Source organism: Prionailurus viverrinus, chromosome F2 (genome assembly GCF_022837055.1).
Source record: "Prionailurus viverrinus isolate Anna chromosome F2, UM_Priviv_1.0, whole genome shotgun sequence".
NCBI classification, from domain to species: Eukaryota; Metazoa; Chordata; class Mammalia; order Carnivora; family Felidae; genus Prionailurus; species Prionailurus viverrinus.
The window spans coordinates 45,836,639-45,857,274 of record NC_062578.1 but is presented as its reverse complement, the minus strand read 5'-3'; the positions used below and the strand labels follow the sequence as shown (position 1 = coordinate 45,857,274).

The 20,636-nt window shown below is 33.5% G+C and overlaps 1 protein-coding gene across 9 annotated transcripts in view; it reads right to left on the bottom strand.

Moving 5' to 3' along the window:
* The window catches only part of VPS13B (vacuolar protein sorting 13 homolog B), an 843,987-nt gene that overhangs the window by 350,403 nt on the left and 472,948 nt on the right, over window positions 1-20,636 (bottom strand). For 7 of the 9 annotated variants that reach the window (XR_007148665.1, XM_047842688.1, XM_047842686.1 and 4 more), the window contains 4 exons: window positions 14,890-15,093; window positions 5,503-5,674; window positions 4,887-5,001; window positions 1,906-2,047 (listed from right to left, as the gene is read on the bottom strand). Coding sequence is in view for 8 of the 9 variants with exons in the window: in XM_047842688.1 (XP_047698644.1) it covers window positions 1,906-2,047; window positions 4,887-5,001; window positions 5,503-5,674; window positions 14,890-15,093 (633 nt within the window). In the remaining variant the exon portion in view is untranslated. Of the gene's footprint in view, window positions 1-1,905; window positions 2,048-2,604; window positions 2,672-4,886; window positions 5,002-5,502; window positions 5,675-14,889; window positions 15,094-20,636 lie in introns of all 9 variants that reach the window. The other 2 variants (XM_047842692.1, XM_047842694.1) reach the window with 2 other exon arrangements.

Genomic DNA, 20,636 nt, shown 5'->3' with positions numbered 1-20,636 from the left:
TGCTTCCATTTTCTTCCTCTCACATTGCTACCTATCACCTAGTGACACAGCAAGGGGAAAATAGTAGGCATTTCAGCTGTCACTGTTAATTTTGTTTTTAATCTGGACTTTACAATGAACAAAGGTGAGGTAAAAGTTATCTTCATCTACGTTCTTTTTTAACCTAATTTTCTGACCATTAAAAATACCCTGGGAAGTAGGCATTAAATGGATGTGCAAAATAATCATTTTTCATGTTAACTGTCCTGCTGCCTTCAGGTGTTTTTTTGTTTTGTTTTTACTGTTCCCAACTTCCTAGCTGCCTCTCTGATTTCCCTTTCCTTTTGCTTTCTACACGCAAAAGGAAATACAGTAAAGCAAGAAAACGTGCTACCAGTCTTATGTCCATCTTGCTAGGTAACAGGAAACACCGGATGGAGAACGATGGCTGTGATATAGCCCAACAGCAACAACACTGTCTGTATTTAGATGTTTAAACTGGACTTGGGGGGCAGGGTTACAATCAACCACTAATCTAAATAACCTAACTCAAATCCCCCTTAATGGCTATGCTTGAATCCTGGAAATAGTATAAAAGGTGCTTCAGTGTATGAATGTTTTGATTTGGAAAATATATTTTAAACATATTGAACGTAGGTACTCTTGAATGTAAACTCCCCATGAGAGAAAGTTTGTTTCTTGAACTGTTGCATCCTCAACTCCCTTAATGTACAAGGAACAAAATGAAAAAACAAGTGAATACTAGCTGGAGTGAGATAATGTAAATATTACTTTTCATATGGTAATAATCAGCATCTTACACTCTTTAAAATGAAAAGTTAGAAAACACTGATAATTAAAGAAATATAAAAATGCAGAAAAATTTTAAAGGGCATTAATAAGTTTGGGTTTTTTCATGAATATACATTAAAATTATTAAGTATGTAAAAAAATTAAGAATGTTTCTCAGAGACACCAATACCATTCAAATAAAAATAAAACTGAACAGAATTTCCACTGATATAAAAGCCACATGTAGAGATGTTTTTTCCAGACTAAAATTCCAGAAAAAATATCAGAATCCAATTAGAAACTAGCATTTGCTATTCAAATACAATATTAAACAACTGTTTAAAATATTTGACTAATTTTATCACCTTTTTAAAGGTCTAGGTCTTAAATTCCTTTTGAGTTACAAAAAAGGGGAAATAGTTCACACATGCTAAGAAAACATCTAATGTTTGCAATGATTTAAAAAATTCTTAAGAGAATTGCTATTATCATTGTGGTAATCTGTTCTTAATATTTTTAAATTATATGCATTTGTATTGACTTTAAGAATGGCCTTTAAAACAACTAGCTTAATGACATATCCAGATATATTGTACCACTTAGAAAAGAATAAGGTTCTAAACTTCTAAAAGCCACTGGTGGACAGTCTAGTGTTCATCCTATATCCAGCAATGACAGGCATATAGCCCTGTCCAGATTCAAGATCACCAAATACGGTAATGTGGATTAGTTGTGAGAAGGAAATGGCATAATAGAAAGGGGAAAAAAGCAATCTAAGTAGAAGCCATAAAAGAAAAGACAAAGCAGTCTGGTCAACTCTTGATTATTCAATACATGCACAATTTAAAAAACATTACACTTAATGTCCTACACTTCTATTTTCTTATGCTGATGGTAAAGTTAGTTTGTAATCACAAAACCAGAGTGAAAAAGAGTATATGCAAGTAACTCAGAAACAAATTAGATGGTACTAGAAAATCAGTCTATGAGTTAAAAGTAAAGTAGAGTTCATTTACAAAGTGGATGACACAGAGGAAGATAAAAATCAAGAGTTGACTCTATGGATAGTTCAATTCCTTCTCTGGATTCCTGTTAGTGGGAGTTCTGTAGCATAATTTTAAAATGATTTCTTACAGAAGGAAAGAAGCCAGAGCAATTACTGAAAGGGTCCTGCTTGCTGATGGGTCGAACCAACAAGGTGCGTCTGTTCAGCTTGTCAGTACAGGAAAGGAAGACACCTCCACATTGCCCCAAAGACCAACACTCTTCCCCAAGGCTTGAGGTGATGGACAGGAGCAAAGAAGGTGAAAAGACAAAAAGCAATAAAAGCCATAAGCAAAAAAATCTGGATAGTTTTAATTTTGCTCAAGTTTGCACGGGCTCAGGTTTGAGCCCCTGCTAGGTATGGCCTCTGTCTGGACCATCTTCTGCAAAAGCATTGTTAATGGAAGTAAATGAAAAATAATTGCTTTTAGTGTCAAATTACTACTATTAGTTTATGATAAAGGAAAATCCAACATGAACTCACTTATGAATAGGAAAAACTTCTAAAACATCAACATAATAGTACATTAATGATAAAACATTTTAATAAAAGCAATCCTACCTTTGCTTTTTGAAAAATTTACTTAATAGCTATAATAGGAAAATGGTTACAAAACACAAGCATTTAAAGGAGTAGTTTTATTTTGTAATGTAATTTTGGAAGAATAGGTCAAAAAGAATTTATCTGAGCTCTAATTCTTGCAACCATTAGTCCTATTGCATGAATGAACAAAGATAAACAGTTTATAATATATTTTCAAAAAATCATAATTACTAAATGAGTCTCACCACAGGTTTTTCTTTGCACTGTAGAAATACTCCTTCAAAATGTCCTGACTGCCAACCTTCCCCTGGCCTGGAAAACATAAGTTCACCTTATCTGTTCTTTTCAATTTTTCTGAGTTAAAAACTGAGCATATATAACTATTTCAAATAGTTACCATGTAAACAACACTACACTGAACTGAAACGTGGAAGTGACAATGCAATCAAGAACAATTTATTTTAGCACCACACCCTGGGTAGTTTTGCATAATAGAAGCATTTGTCTTATTGGTAAAACTGTATACTTATTGATTGGTTATTTATTTCTACCTTATCTCTGAGACCACAAGGCCCCTAACAGCATGATTTATGTTTATTTTTCTTACAATACTACATCCTCAGTGCTTAGCATAGTGCACATAATACACAACAAATATTTTGAATAAATCAATGGGTAAATATTTAAAACTTACATAATTTAACAGTAAAGTCATTGATGATCTAGAACATAGATTATAATGTTCACATCATCAGAAAATTATTACAGCTATAACATAATAATCGTGTATCACTTGAAATAATCATGTATCACATGTATCTATATCTATCATATAGAGATATACTATTCAGGAGGATCTAAAGAGCTAAATATTACATTATCAAAGATCAATTAATGATTCATGGTTAGTGTAAAAGAAAATATATGCTTCATAACATTCTACTATTACAACAGGTTTTAATATATACCCAGCAAAATATTTTGAACTTCATAATTATGACACAATTTTTTGGCTAGATAGATTTGATAGTCATTGACATAAGCAATAGGATATGTGTGACACGCAATATGATAAGTAATAAAAATTCAAATGTTTTTAATGCAGAATTAGAAACCTGTTAAAGAAAAAAGATTCTGTTTTTAGGGTATATGATGCACCAGTAAAAATACAGAAACAGATGTGCTTCTGCAGGCACTCAATAAATAACTGCTGAATGAAAATTATGAATCCAAAAAACAGACTTTAAGGCTGTTTCTATACTAAATTAATATGAAACTAAAAATATGATGCTGTTTAAAAAATAATTTTAAAAAATGTGTTTTATTATAATTCAATTAAAAAATACAAATTCCAGAATAGTATTCCAGAATAGCAAAAAAAAACCCCAAAACTCCAAAAAGTGCTAGTTATTTTGTATTTGGGAAAAATTAATGACAACATTGCGATATATCTTTGTGAGGATATGTAAAACTTTACTTTTTGGGGGCGCTTGGGTGTTGCAGTCGGTTAAGCATCCAACTTCAGCTCAGGTCATGATCTCGCGATTCACGAGTTCAAGCCCCGTGTGGCGCTCTGTGCTGACAGCTCAGAGCCTGCAGCCTGCCTCAGATTCTGTGCGTCCCTCTCTCTTTCTGCCCCTCCACCACTCACACTCTGTCTCTTTTTCTCTCAACAATAAATAAACATTAAAAAAACCCAAAATACGGGGTGCCTGGGTGGCGCAGTCGGTTAAGCGTCCGACTTCAGCCAGGTCACGATCTCACGGTCTGTGAGTTCGAGCCCCGCGTCAGGCTCTGGGCTGATGGCTCGGAGCCTGGAGCCTGTTTCCGATTCTGTGTCTCCCTCTCTCTCTGACCCTCCCCCGTTCATACTCGGTCTCTCTCGGTCCCAAAAATAAAATAAAAAAACGTTTAAAAAAAAAACCCAAAATACAGTTGTTTAAAACTTTACTTTTTAACTATTTATTATAAATAAATTATATTTGCCCACAATAATACTTTTGATAGAAAGTTATTAGGGCAAGAAAAATCTGGTTCTAGGAATATCTACCACATGTATATTAGTCAAATTAGAGATTAAGAAAAGTCTCCAAAGCACAAAGGGCCACGAGATGTCGCTCCATTTTAATCTGTGATTTAACTCATATGGAGAGTGGACAGCAAGTATACAGCAAAAACAAAACCATCCACTATGTCTCCAGTATCTTTGCAAATATACAAAATAACAAACTGTTTGAGTTTGTTATTTTCTATCAAACAGACTATCAAACTGGTAGTAAAAGCAGCTCATTTCATTTAATATGGCAATACGGATATTTATGAACAGATTTGCCATCGCATGAAACAAAACTTTGTTATATTCCATATATGAATGAATACCAAGTAAAATTAATCAATTTATCTGTTAAGAACTCTCTTTGGGAATAAGTACAGCACTTCAAAAAATAACAAAATTAAAATATAAAAATTCTTATATAAGACTGTGTTCAAAGAAAGCATAGGTTTTACCGTATTTATTATTATTTACCTGCTTCTATAGTGATCAATATTGAAACTTTCTATTTTACATTTCACTTTGGTATATACATCCTGAACATCTATGGAAGCACTGAGATCTTCTAGTTCACTGACCATACAAAGCTCTGCAATAAGAAGCAAACATAATCAGCATTGGCCTCACAATCGATATTAAAACCTTGTGTTTTACATTTAATGTTCATATATACATCCTTAACTCCTAGAGAGGAAATGAGACTTTCTGTTCATTAACCATACAGGATTCTACAATAATAAGAAAAGTAACATCAATATAGGCCTCACGATTAAGATAAAGCACCTATTTCAAGACAGAAGAAATCCATTGATGCTTGAGGTACTGTATCTAACAATCTTCGCATACTTTTAGTGAAAATGATATAACACATCAATGAAACCAATGAAAAAATTACTTCATGGCTTTTGGAATGAATTTTAATATAAAAAGACAAAATTTAGGTATTGCTAATAGAAAGCAACTAAATTAGACCTAATGGTGTTTGTTTACTTTAAATGACAGTGATAAATAAAACTAGGTTCTACTATTTCTTTGAAAAATAGTGTTTAATATTTTACCTTTTTAGCAGAGAAGAAAAGTAACCCTGTACCTGTGCCTTTATTTTCAGGATCTGGAGCAAAGAGCTTTATAGTAATTTTGGGGAGCACCCACTGCATCCACAGACTAACACGGCCACTGGATCCACCAATGTTACTTGTAGTTTGTTCCAAGGTAACAGAATCTGAAAATGGTGAGTCATCACCTGCTTGTACAGAATCTCCCTGGAATGAGAAAAAACAAGTGTGTAACAAAGAAAAATAACTATAAAAAATGATAAAATAAATTTTGAAGGCTCAACTTCTGGAAATAAAGTTTTACCAGATTATGGCCATATTCATTCATTTACCTATTGCCTATGGCTACTTTTTAGCAGTTAAGTAGTTCCTATAGAGATACTATGGGCCACAAAACCTAAAATATTTACTATCTAGCCATTTATACAGTTTGTCTACCCCTGCTATACAGCACTTATGTATGAATCTGCAATATCCATAGCAAAGTGATTACCATAAGCATGGAGTAAGAAATAGAACATTTATTATGTCTCACATATTATAAGAAGATATTAAAAAGTTGGATTTGATAATAGTTCTTTTTTAATTTTTTGAAGTAATTTCTACACTCAACATGGGGCTCAAACACACAACCCCAAGATTAAGAGTAGCATGTTCTACCAACTGAGCCAGCCAGCCAGCTAGGCACCCCGACAACAGATTTTTACAATGACTTATATGGCTAAACGGCTCGAGGTAAAGACCATGAGCTTATTTAATTCAACAAATAAATAATGAATTACGAATATGTAAGTTCCCACATTTGGAACTAACAAACTTTCTGTAAAAGGTTTGTTTGGTAGTCCTTGTTTTTGTTAAATGTTTTCAGCAGCTGTTACATGGTCTGGAGAAAATTATAAATCCTGGTTTGGAGTTGGATAACTTCAGCCTCAAGACAGGAAGAGATGGTGTCAGGGATAGTGATCACTCTCACGTATTGTGTTATTTTAAGGATTAGCTACCAAGTATTTGGGCTCTTAAAATCCTACCTTTGCAGTCCATTTAAAACTTTCAAAAATACTCAGGAGCCCAAACCCATTCTCTGAGAACTGATCAAATACACTATAGTATGCTTATTTAAAAGACGTGTATATATTTTTAAACTTTAGTTATATGTACTTAAACATAGTCTGGTAAAGCACATGATACACTAGGTTACGGACTTCTTCAGACCCTATTCATGTTTGTTTCCTCCTCTGCAAAATGGTTATTTTGATATTTATCTTTTAGAATTGTTGTTAAGAAGAAAAAAGAACACGAACATACAGTGATTACATATAATAAACAATTCATAATTAGTAGGTATAATTATCGCCAACAAATGGAACGACTACTTACAAATTGTATGCTCACAGTCTTACAAAATTTGGTATTCTATCTATACCTTCTTGCCTTTCTCATTTTGTCATCTTTCTAACTTTAGCACCTTTTCCTTTGCCATATATCCTCAACTTCTAATAGTTCTTTGTTGCTTTGAATGTCTCAAACAAAATGTTCACTTCCTATGCCAAGGAGTCATGACCAGTAGTCAACAGCCAGAACAAAACATCCTTTAAAATTTAATAGAAGACAACACAACATGGTCAGTATATTGCTTTCTATGGATAGTTTCTCAGGACAGAAGCCACTCATCTCTTAGTCAAGCCATTAGTCTGACAGCTAACAACAGGGACGATGAGTAAAACCTTATGTAAATCCAAAAATTTCTGCTCTCATTAGCACAGACATGTATTCTACTCAGGTATATTCAGCGCCTACATGAAGTTTTTACCTTGACCTCATGATAAGTTTTACAATCTCTTTCAATCAGAAGAAAATTTAATTTCCTTGAACACCCCGAAGGAGACTTAATGGGGAAGATTTTCACAAAAGAACAGACAAGTACTTATTGTTGGAATACTTAGACACCAAACACAGCAAAGCAATAGTGTCCTGTGATTTACTGTGACAGAAAATTATAGACTTAAATCTGAAGATAGTGAAGCCAATCCTTGTTACATTTACACCAAACAAGGCAAACAACTTCCTGTTTGTGATGTTTTCATATAAATGCTTCTCCAAAATAAGTAGTCCTAATTCTGCTACAGCTGAAATTCTTACAATTTGAGAAGCGATACAAAAATTCAGGGTTTTGGTTGCTGTCTAAAGTAACACAACATCTAATGAAAAGCACAAACTAATCCCAGAAAAGGATGCATTTTACAAAGTCAAATTCAATAAAAGATAATATAATATAGTTAACACGCCTTTCTTTATGGGTAAATTCTTATAGCAGAAGCATTCATAAATTAAATTTTCCTTCAACAGTTAGAAGAACATCATACTCCCAAGAATGGAAACTGTGGAGAAAGCAGCACCTCAAATCAATGAGACCTAGATTTTTAAATATTGTTAAGTATATTCAGTAGGAATGCTAAGAACATGGTGGCTTCAAATTTAATAACCAAGCACTTCTGAAAAAGTTGCTCTCCCTCCTCATGCAGTTTCAGTTTTCATTTTGGATTTACAACATTTGGTGTGGTATTGTTAAATATGTTTGTGCATTAATTTTCTGCTCCATTTCCAAATCTATAGCAAAAATAGAGCCAGAATTGAAGATGCTGAACTATTTTCCCACACCTCTTTATGCCAAGTTCTAAAATACACAGTTCAATTCTTTCACCATTCTGTTGCAAATTGACCAAAAGACTGAGTTTATTTTCCTAGCTGAATTTATCTTTGTTCATCTGGAAGAGCAAACACTGCAGCCCTTCATCCTTGGCCTGCTTTAGAGCTCAGGGATGATCATAGTTTTGGCCACACTGCTCCACTCCCTTATCAAAATAACTCCAGCATTCTTGTTCAATCACAAAACTTCCCAAAGGGCTAAACACTTCCACCATGGTTTGTACTTAAGTCAACAGTGACAAGTGGCCTGCTGTGGTTTCCACTACCTTTGCTCTCGCTATTTGAATGCAAGGGTGGGGAAAATGATGAACTGTTTTTAAGCTTCGTACTTACGCCTCTTACGCCTATTTCCCCTTCTACCACCATCCAGATTGATATTCAGGAAGCTAGAGCTATATTCACTGAAAAGTATGGTACTTCCTTCCAACATGTCAACATTAAAAAAATTACTCATAAAGTATAAATCACCCAAGGATCATATAAACAAATACTCCTATTTAATACAAATAATTGTTAAGAGTGTACTTTTTAAAACCAGATTCATTTGTAGTGAACTCTTCATAGTCAAAATAATGAATGTATTTGATGCAAATGAGAAAAACAGTACTTTATATAGTAGCAATTTTTAAAAATTTATGAACTTCTTTGAATGCAAATATTAATTAGAAATGAAAAATTCAAAACTGTGATTTCAAAGCATTCCCTAGATACATAATCGATATAAATGAGCACAACAAATATAAGGTGACCTCATAGCAACTCCTTATTAGATATGTCCCCTGAGGCAAGGGAAACAACCAAAAATAAACTATTGGGACTTGATCAAAATAAAAAGCTTCTGTAGAGCAAAGGAAACAATCAACAAAACTAAAAGGCAACTTATAGAATGGGACAAGGTATTTGCAAATGACATATCTGATAAAGGGTTCATATCCAAAGTATATGAAGAACTTATAAAACTCAACACCAAAAAAAATGAATAATCCAATTACAAAATGGGCAGAAGACAACATGAATAGACATTTTTACAAAGAAGACATCCAGATGGCTAACAGACACATGAAAAGAAGCTCAACATCACTCATCATCAGAGAAACACAAATCAAAACTATAAGGAGATATCACCTCAAAACTGTCAGAATTGCTGAAATCAACAACACAAGAAACAACAGGTGTGTTGGCAAGAATATGGAGAAAGGGGAACCCTTTTGCACTGTGGGTGGAAATGCAAACTGGTGCAGCCATTCTGGAAAACAGTATGGAGGTTCCTCAAAAGGTTGAAAATAGAACAACCCTATGATCCAGCAATTGGGTAACTACTATTTACCCAAAGGATACAAAAATGCTAATTCAAAGGGATACATGCACACTGATGTTTATGGCAGCATGATCTACAATTGCCAAGATATGGAAAGAGCCCAAGTGTCCATTGGTAGATGAATAGATAAAAAGATGTGGTGTGTATATATTATACATATATATGTATATGTGTATACACACACACAATGGAAAATTACTAAGCCATAAAAAGAATTAAATCTCGCCATTTGCAACAACATGGATGGAACTAGACAGTATAATACTAAGCAAAGTCAGTCAGAGAAAGACAAATACCATTTGATTTCACTCATATGTGGAAGTGAGGAAACAAATCAAACAAAGGGGGGAAATAGAAAGGCAAACCAAGAAACAGACTCTTACCTATAGAAAACAAACTGACGGTTACCAGAGGGAAGGTGGGTGGGAGGATGGGTGAAATAGGTGAAGGGGATTAGGAGTGAACTTGCTGTGATGAGCACTGGGTGTTGTATCGAAGTGTTGAATCACTACATTGTACACCTGAAACTAATATTACACTGTATGGTAACTAACTGGAATTTAAATAAAAACTTAAAAAATCTGGCATGAGGTGGTTCATTCCTCAATCTCCAGTAATTATTTATAATGCACTTATTTTCAGTTAAATTTAAAGTGAATATGGGTCAAAATAGGTGCCCAGGGTTAAAAGACAAAAACTTCTAGGTATAAAATAAATAAGTCCTGGGGATGTATGTAATGCACAGCATGATGACTATATAGGTAATAATGCTGTATTGTGTGTTTGAAAGTTGGTAAGAGAGTAGGTTTTAAGTGTTCTCATCACAAGAAAAAATAACTTGTAACTATGTATGGTGATGGATGTTAAACACACACACACACACACACACACACACAACATACATATTTTTTAAACTAGAAGCAATTTTAATCACTGAATCAATGAAGGATAAGAATGTAAGTCAAATTTTGCCATGAAGCAAAACTTACAACATTAGAGGTTAATCTGTTAATTTTTACTTTTGGTTGAGTTGTAAATCAGTATTCTCACATACACTCAGAATTTTATATTTTTTTCTTATATAACAAAAGTTTTGCTCCTCCTTCTATGTGGTACAGAATTGTCTCTAGGAAGCAGAATCCATTATGAGCTAAATTTTGCAGTCCACCTACATATTATGTGTATGCACATATCCATGCCATATTATAAATTCCTCTTAGGATAAAAAGACTCTGTTTTAAATGTTTAATTTTTTAAAGATGAATATTAAGTATCCAATTAAAAAATGTGAAAGCACAACAGAATAAACCCCAAAAAGGAAAGACTTATGTATCTTACAAGGTATCCTAGAAACTTTTAAACACAATTCTGAGGTATATATAGGTTTGAGGGCTTGATTTTATACTGCCAAATGTTTTCAAAAAACTTCTAGATATGAAATTAAAAGTAAAGGTGTTTCAGGCTAGAAACAACCCCTGTAGTCCATCAAAGATATAAACACACAAAACCTCTGTGGGAATAGGGCCTCAACCACTATGTAAAAGTCTCATAGGCTAATGAAAAACTCTTAATATAAGGTTACATAACACATAAGGAAACAATCTACAAAGAGCAAGAGTTAACAACAGGATTAGACTCTCAAAAAATTTGGACAAATCTGATAAAAAAATATAAAATAATTATGTTTAAAACAAAAGACCAAAACTTTTTAAAAAATAAACTCATACAGTTTTATGAATTCACATCATAATATATTTGCAGGGACTTAATATATACATGCTGTAGAGTATAATAAATCAGATTGATTTCAATCATAATGAGTTGATATTCCCAAATCATTTAACATCCACATATTCAAGAACAATGTGTTTAAAACCCAATCTGCACACCAAGCATTGTACGGGTTGCTTAAATTAGGGTTATCCACTAATAATAAAGATAAGAGGGGATGGATGGTAGTGGAGAGTTATTTCACATCCAGTATTTCCCACTGAGTAAGTAACATATTCAAATATACAGCCAAATTCTTCAAAATTAACAAAAATAAGTTAAAAATGGAATCCAAAGGATCACAGTAACATATCTAATATGCTAGAACTCAAAAGTAAAGGAATGAAAATTACAAATATCATTTATACACAGTTCTAGCAGCACAATAAACAAAGAGAAATGAGAAATGAAAACTTGGGCACAAAGTTTGAATTCTGGATGAATTAAACCACAGACTGAGTCATAGACGGAGCATTCATACACACAGGAGAAAACAATGATTGTATTTTCAGATGTCATCATTTACTGGCTAATTCTCAAAGGGGTAAATTTAAACTCATATGGATACATAGTTAACCTTGATCCCCACATAACTATTTTCTTGAGAGGAGAAATTAAACATTAAATATTCAATACATAGACACCTCCTTCTAATTTGCAAAGTTAGATCAAAGCCCTAACACTGATTATCCTAACAGTATTCACAAAAATCTTCCTGCCATTTATGGCAAATAAAGGAGCTAAATTATTTTAAGATATTTCTCAGGGAACAAGTATCCCAAATAACTGTAGGTTTCAAATCCATATTGGACTACTCACCTCTTTTCTTGACCACAGTATGTAAACAAGAGAAGATGGTACATTCTGAAAATATTTGCCACTTTTTCCTTCATAAGTCTGTATGACCTTTTGTAAGCTGCTTTACATGGTCTTCCTCCAATGAATATGTCTTTTGCATTATGATTCTTTCATTTTCAGATCTTTTTCACATAGGTCAGATTAAATCCATGGCTAACGCAAAACTAATAAGCTCACTAATGAACATTTTCATTGCTTATGTTTACAACTCAATCAGAAAGAATCCTCAATATTTTAAATTTAAATGAATTGCAGGAATGTAAGGATCTTGTTATAGAAATCAGAATTTATTTTTTTAATTTTTTTTGTTAAGTAGGCTCCATGCCCAGTGTGGAGCTTAAACTCACGACCCTGCAATCAAGACCTGAGCTGAGATCCAGAGCTTGAACTTAAATGACTGAGCCACCCAGACACCCTAGAATGAATTTCTTTTTATATGACTGAGAAAATCTCTCCCTTTGTTAATCTCTCCTTTTATTAATTTCCCCATTTTGGCTCATGAGGACATCATTCTTCTGGCTTTTTCTATTATAATACACCTAATAAAACAAAACTGCTACTAATGTTATATTTATTTTCAAGATTCTTCTCAAGCGTTACTTCCTCTGCAAAACACCCAAAGATACAAGAGAATAAATTTGTTAATCATACTTCTATAATTACAGGGCATGTTCATCTCTATTACATCTCATATTAGGGCTACCATGTCCTTTTGTGTAGGTTGGACAGTGCACAATAGAGAGCACCATTTATACTGTACTTTGTATGAATGGCAGTCCCTAGATCTATGACCAACAGGTGCGACCACTCCATGAAAGCCTTGTCTTTTCCAGTCTTTCAATGTTTTTTTAAATGTCTCTTTCTAAAAGCCCACTTCCCAAAATAGGTAGTCATGTTTATCTGGACATCCCAGTAAATAAAGTACTTAGCAGACAATTGTTTAATGGAACACTCTCCTTTCTGCCAGTGGAATGTCTCTATGACTTAACTTCATTTATTAATTTCACTTATACTATCCTTGTTAGCAACTTGTCACCCCAAGCTTTGATTACTCTTCTAAAGTATTTCACAAAGTGTATTCTGTGCAATGATAATATGTGGAAAAGAGTCTTTGGTTAAATAAGTTTGAAAACTATTACATTCAATAGAGTGGTTGTTGTTTTTAAACTGCAGGAGCTTTTGTATTCTAACTGTAGGAATCTCCATGAAAGCAAGTTTTTACCCTAGAAGGGATATGCCCCATCGACCTCATAACTGCACATTTCTAGACTGGACTTATTCCTCGTTTGGAGTGTGGAGCAAAACCCATCACTTGGGTCACTGGTTTCTCAGAATGTAGAATGAATGGGGATAGAGAAGTTGCTTGTGCAGTTGTCAAACAGATCTACTCTAATGTGTTAAAGCCTCAAAGCAAATTAAAAAAAAATGTCCATTTAACTGAGTTTGATTGCCTTTAGTGTTTAAAAAAAATAATAACATCCCCTTTACCTGATGCTTCTTCCCATTCTGTATTTTGCCAAAGCTATGTTTCCATAGAACATGTCTTCGTGCAAAAACAATAACATAACTTCTACCTCTATCTATTATAGTAGTTCTCAGTGGTGCAAGTTCACCCCTGTGTTGGGGAAATGTATTAGGATATTTCTGGTTAACTCAATGATTGGGTGTCACTACCGGCATTTAAGAGTTAGGATTAGGGGGAATTAAGAGCTTCTATCATGAATAAGGCAGTCCTGAAAAGCAAAATGATCTCATAGAAATTTACACAGGTGAAAATCTTGGAAATATATTTGGAAATAAAACTTAATTCAGCTTTAGATCTAAACATTATTTTTTTGGCATTTCTGCACAATTTTATTATACTTATACACTAAGAGTTCCAGAAATGTAAATACTGAAAAGAAAGGAAGCATAAATTTTGCTCTATTCAAAACTCTACCAAGTTTGCTATTTCAGAAAATGATGCCACCAATAAATGATGCCACAACAGTACCATTCATGGTACTGGATACAGATGGAAACAAGTCTATTTGTTATCAGTCAAATTCACGTACGTATTGTACGTACTGTGTACTTCATCATGTCTTCTTCTAACATAGTCATGCCTGAGCACTTACACATATATTGAATATATATTATTATACTTTGAATTATATTCCTTTAATCCTTTATATTTTGAGCTATTAGATATTTTTGAAATATTATGTATATGTGCATTACATTGTTTTTTTTTTTCATTCAGGATAGTAAAGGGGCATTATAAAATATTTGTTATAAAACAGGCACTGGCATGTTGGGTGAGGTTAGGGTGTTAAAAATGAAAAGAAAGACTTTTATGACTGGAAGAGAGAAGGTGAGGATTTTGGGTTTGACAGGATTAAAAACCACTAACGTAAAGATAACAATAATACCCTGGTTCACAAAAAGAGCAGGGGCAGAGAGGGTAGGGGAAAGGGAAGCATAAGCCTCTTTTTCACTCAGCTTTTAAGTTTCCATACTTCTGAGGAAACATACCTTTACTGTGTCTCAGTTTTTTCCATTTCATAGAACCCGAATATCCTGAACTACCCCACTACCTACTGAAAGCAATTAAAATACTTGGACCTAAAAGGAACATTAATAAATAGCCACTGCTACCACAGCTCCCCATGAGCCTTCTGAACCTGCCAGCTTCCACAGAAATGAGGTCATCTTCATTCTCAGCCCTGATATAGAACTCTGTGGTATATATCACCCTTCACTGGCAGCAGAACCTTTCAGAAACACTTACCTCAGTAGTAGTTCCAACATCAGCAGATGGGCTGCATGTGCTGGTATCTGGAGGAGCAGTGCCTACACTGCTTCTCACTGGAGAACCAGGGACAGGCCCCGCCACGGTTTCTGCATAGGCTGATGAAGGACTGAGATTACCTCTCCTCTGAATCTTATTCCAGACCTTATTCATGATCTCAGTCAGTTCATAGAAAAGCTGCACCTGAGCAGAAGAAAAAGGGAAAACGAGTCTTTCAACTTCCAGTCACAATTGACTAAATTACTACATGTGAAAAAATTAAAACAAGTCCAGGGAAATAAGAATACATGAAATAAAAATCTATCAGTATATCACCAATCATGATATTATATCATGATCTGTAATCTATATTTGATAATTATCAAATATATATATTATAATAATACATATGATCATGAATATTTTATGATACTATGATTCAGATGAGATATACAAAGAACAATTCATACAGCAAGTTTACAATTTTAAGTATTTTATCGTGATTTGAATTTGAAGCAGATATAATGAATTTACTCATACTTGATGTTTGCCACATATTCAAACTTTGATATTTTATGAGCAATTTAGCTTTTTTTGGAAAAACAGTGTTAATACAGCAATAATGTTAATTAAACAGCTTACAATGAAAGAGTGGATTGCTTTTAATACACAACTAATAGAACACAAAGAAATGCCTCTTAAACAGAGGTATCAGAATTAGATGTCAAATGTATACTAGTAAATATGATTATTTAATTACACATGAAATAATTACCATTCTTATTTATAAATGTTTTCCACATTTAAATTCCCCCTACTTTTCTGAGGAATAAATCTGAAACAGAATTTCTCACCCAGTAAAATAAAGTGGAAAAGAATGACATAACATAGAATGGTAAAAGGAAAATGTTACATATAAGACTTTGCTATAGATAAAGAACATAAACTATTCAACCTACCATTCCCCTTAGATTTGTCATTCCAATATTCAGAGGAAAAAAATTGTTTAACTTGCACATTGTTTGACTAAGTTCTAAGATATTTACACAAGATTTCATAAATAAGCATTAATCACGGAATTTGTATGACAACATATTGCCATACACTGTATAAAACAAGCCCAAGGAAAAAAATGCAAACAAAATATATAAGCAAATCCACAGCTGGATACCATATTCTGCTTGCCATTAAAAAAAAAAAGGGTGAAATTCTCATATTTATAAGAAGTTTCAGCCCCAGGACACATCCAGATGATAAAGCTGGCTTCTTATGTGGGCAGAACAGATGCATAAAAACACTGTTGTCAACCCTTATTTGATATAAAACAGTACTTAGGTTACAGTTTTCTCCTGCTTTTTGTGTGATGAAGTCTCAAATCTCAGGTTATAGCTCTTTTTGCTTTAAAAAAAACATCTAATGGCTAGAGATCTTACGAAACACCTCTTAGAAAAATTTTAGTTCAAATTCTTTTGTCTTTCATAATCAAGAATGAGTTCTCTCTAAAAAGAAACAATTTTATTGCAAACCTTATTTTGAAAAAAGATTTACTTCTTCTTAAACAATTAAAGCTGACAAATAAGGAAAGCATACACCAAAGAAAACAACTTCTAGATACTTCTAAGGGCATAAAGTTAATTTATTTAAGAGAACTGATGCTTTTATTGTCACTATTTATTTCCTTTAACTGTTACCCTTCAATAATTATGTATGAATGGCACTAAGTATGTGCATAATTAATGTGCCAAGCAAACACAGACATAAACTATAAACATATTTTTATTTTCAAAGGAGAAAGTTACTATCACAGAACTCAGACTTGCCAAATTCAAAGGCTTTAAAAAAATAAAAAAATATGAAGATAAATATTCAATTCTTATCCTTCAAGCTGTACTGAAAACTGCCAATGAAAGCTATCGCTACGCCCCATTAAAATGTCTGAAATCAAAAAGCCTAACCATAACAATATTGGCAAAGATGAAACTCTCATTTACTGCTGATCAGAATGCAAAATGTAGAATAGTTTGGTGGTTTCTGAAAAAGACATACATCTTCCATAGGATCCAGCCCTTGCACTCTTGTTTCCCCAAGAAAAATGAAAGCCTATATCCACACAAAGACAGAACACAAATGTTCATAGCAGTTTTTCTGTAATAATCTACAACTGGAAAAAAATCTCAAATCTTCACCAGTAAGGGGACAAATAATATGTAGTATATGCATGCAACAGAATATCTATCAATAAAAAGAAATCAACTATGGATTCATGGAAAACATGACCTAATCTGAAAATAATTATGCTGAATGAAAGAAGCTAGGTTTAAAAAAAAAAAAAAAAAGGAGAGACAGAGACACAGAATACAACTGTATGATTCTATTTTTACAAAATCTTAGCAAATGACAATTATCCATAATGACAGAATTAGTGGTTGCCTGGGATGGGGTAAGAAGTAAAATGGAGGATTATGAAGTGGCATAAAGAAACTTTTGAGGATGATGGATGTATGCATTATCTTGATTCTGAGAATGGTTTCATGGGTGTACATATGTCAAATATCCTAGCATTAATTTAAACATGTGCAGTTTATTGGATGTAAGTATATCCCAATAAAACTTTAAAACTTTCTTAAAGATGAGCACCATGTGAGGCAGCTTTATATACATTATGTATGAAGATGACTGAATATCAATAATATCTTGTGTAACGAATACCTAATGAATACCAAAATGTAATGTTTCACTGTTTAAAACTTAATTTCACATCTATTTTCTCATTTACTCTATAACCAATCACATAGGAGATTTACTTGGATTGGAGAGGCTGAGAGAAGCCTCAAGCCGATACATTTCTAAAGAAGAAACATGATTTAAGTGGATGCAAAAAGCTACTGCAGTCTTAAGAATAGCAAGAGCAATAGCCAAGTGCAGGAGATGATGTAGGGGCATCAAAAGGCTCTATCCAGTTAAGGAAGAAGGACTTGTTTTGCAAGGTATAGGGAGAGAGAAGAGTAATCATAAAGGTAGGTAGAAGAAAACCATGGGTATACAATTTCAATGGAAATCAAGCAAGAGAATGGAATTTCAACAAGTGATTACTACTCCATGTTGAGCACCAAAGAGCTCTAAGTGAATATATATTTTAAAAGCCTAGCTCATTTGGTATGCAGGTTATCACTAATCCTTAAAACTCAATTTCAAAAAAGAGAAAAGACTTTTGTCAAAAACTTAAAAACAAGCAAACAAAAAAAGCCTTTGCATATAAAGCATAATCCTTACCCAGTCTAATTTTGCATGAAGATAATAATAAAAATCAGGGGACTCAGAAAAATTAAAAATGAGTGGTACAAAAAATACAAATCTAGTTTTGTCTAAACTCAATGGTGTGCTCTTAGACAGTAATGCCAAATTCTACTTCCTTACTGAAAACTGAACATAACTTAGCAATAAAACTATGAATAAACAGGATAAAAAAGGAGCATAAAACCTATTCTTCCTCTAGTTTCACATACCTAAAACCCAAAATGGCAAAGATGGGTTTTGTTCCTGGAAATGCCTTATAGCAAGACAAAATGTATCAATTTATTGGCTAAGGGAAAACTGAAACTCTATTATATTAAAAAGAGGATTCTACAGGCTCCTTTAATTTTAGAATAAACATAATTTTTAAGGTTAAAGAGAACAGTGACTAAACACATTAAAGAGAATTGGGTAACTTTGGTAAAACAGTTAAGATAAAGGCAAGGGTTAATGAAAATCATCCCTAGGAACAAAAACTCTCATTATTCAACTGTGTTAAATATTTATAGTGTCTAAGGCCCTTGAATGGCAATGAGTTCTAGGAACTGACATAGTAGTTTAGTTCACCATAGTTGATACAGAGACCCACAATAATGCCTAATATGACAATGAATTTATCCTGAGTCTGCCCTACATACAGAGTTGCACACTATATTTTCAAATACAGTGGGGTGCCTGAGTGGCTCAGTTGGTTGAGTGTTTGACTTCAGCTCAGGTCATGGTTTCACGGTTCATGAGTTGAGTCCTACATCGGGCTCTGTGCTGGCAGCTGGAGCCTGAAGCCTGCTTCGGACTCTGTGTCTCCTCTCTCTACCCCACCCCAGCTCGCATGCTGTCTCTGTCTCTCTCAAAAATAAATAAACATTAAAAATAAATGAATGAATGAATGAATGAATGAATGAAATACATCAACTACTTGCAGGCTTTGTATCTAAGCAATAATAAATCAAATTAATTAATATACCAGTGTCAAAACTTCTGATATGACTCTAATGGATAAACAAAAAAAGTGATATTTAAGAAGAAATTATTTCCTTAAAATGGAATCAAGAATCTTATACACTGGCTACAATGTATAAAAGCTTCTGATAGTATACGCAAAATTTAGTGGATATACACATTGTTCTAGGGAACAGGCTCATAGCTTTTGTTGGATTCTCAAAGAGGTCCATGACACAAAAAAAGGACTCAAGAAGCACTATCCTTCACAAACACAAAAACCAAACAGATGGAATAACCACTCACAAAAAAGGCGGTGTTATATTGAGTCATTAATTTTAAAAATAAAAATCGTAAATGAAATTTTAGGATACACATGGATGTCTGTATTTTAGGGGCCCATTATACTCTCTTTATAAGGCAGGATACCCAGAAAATAAAAAAAAGACCTATAGATAATATTTCATCAAGAAAGATTGAACATTTTTGGTAACAGATGCCATACAGGCAAATAACTGCATTACAAATTCAGGGTTTGTATTCATAGTGCCTAAGGGAAGCTCTTGGAATTGCTAAGAAATTTAACAGAAAAACTGTGTAAATGATATGAATTATCAATTAGTAAAACAAATTCATTGACCAATAAACATTTAAAAACTGCTCAACCTTATTAATAATCAGGAAAATACAAACTAATGTAAACAATTTGAATTGCCAATTCACAAAAGAGCAAACTCAATGGCCAAGAAAAATTTAAAAAGATGATCACAAAACATAGGAGACTCTTAAGAACTGAGAGAAGACAGGGTTGATGGGGGGGTAGGAGGGAGGGGAGTGTGGGTGTGGGGTATTGAGGAACGCACCTGTTGGGATGAGCACTGGGTGTTGTATGGAAACCAACTTGACAATAAATTTCATATTAAGAAAAAAAAAGATCAAACATCTGCTTTCATTTCCCTTCAGTATATGAGGGACTTCCTTTAGGATTTCTTGTAGTGCAGTTCTACAGGTGATAGATTCTTTTATGTGAAAATGTCTTTATTTAATATTTATTCATACACATGTATTTTTTTTTTAATTTAGAATTCTGGGTTGAGAAGCTGTATTTTTTCCCTTGCAATTTAAAGATGTTATATTCTTCTGCTCTCTATACTCAGAAGAAGTGAGCTAATGATCAAATTTTGGTTATCTTGTATGTAATGTGTCATTTCTCTAAAGACACTTTCAAGATTTGCTCTTTATCTGTGGATTTCAACAGATGCATTAAGAAAGGCATGGCCTTCTCATGTTGTATGGGCCAAGGGCAGGCCACCCCATGATAAGCCAAGCCACTTTGGCATGAAGATTATTTTAAATTAAGTAACAATCAAAAAAGCAATGCCAGCAGATTCACAAAAAGCTCTCTGCCTCCCCCACAACTGCCTCAAAGAATTTAGGTAGAGGACCTGCACTAGGAAGAGAATTATCACCACAAAGAACTACATTATGATATGAACTAGACATGGTAGATAGGG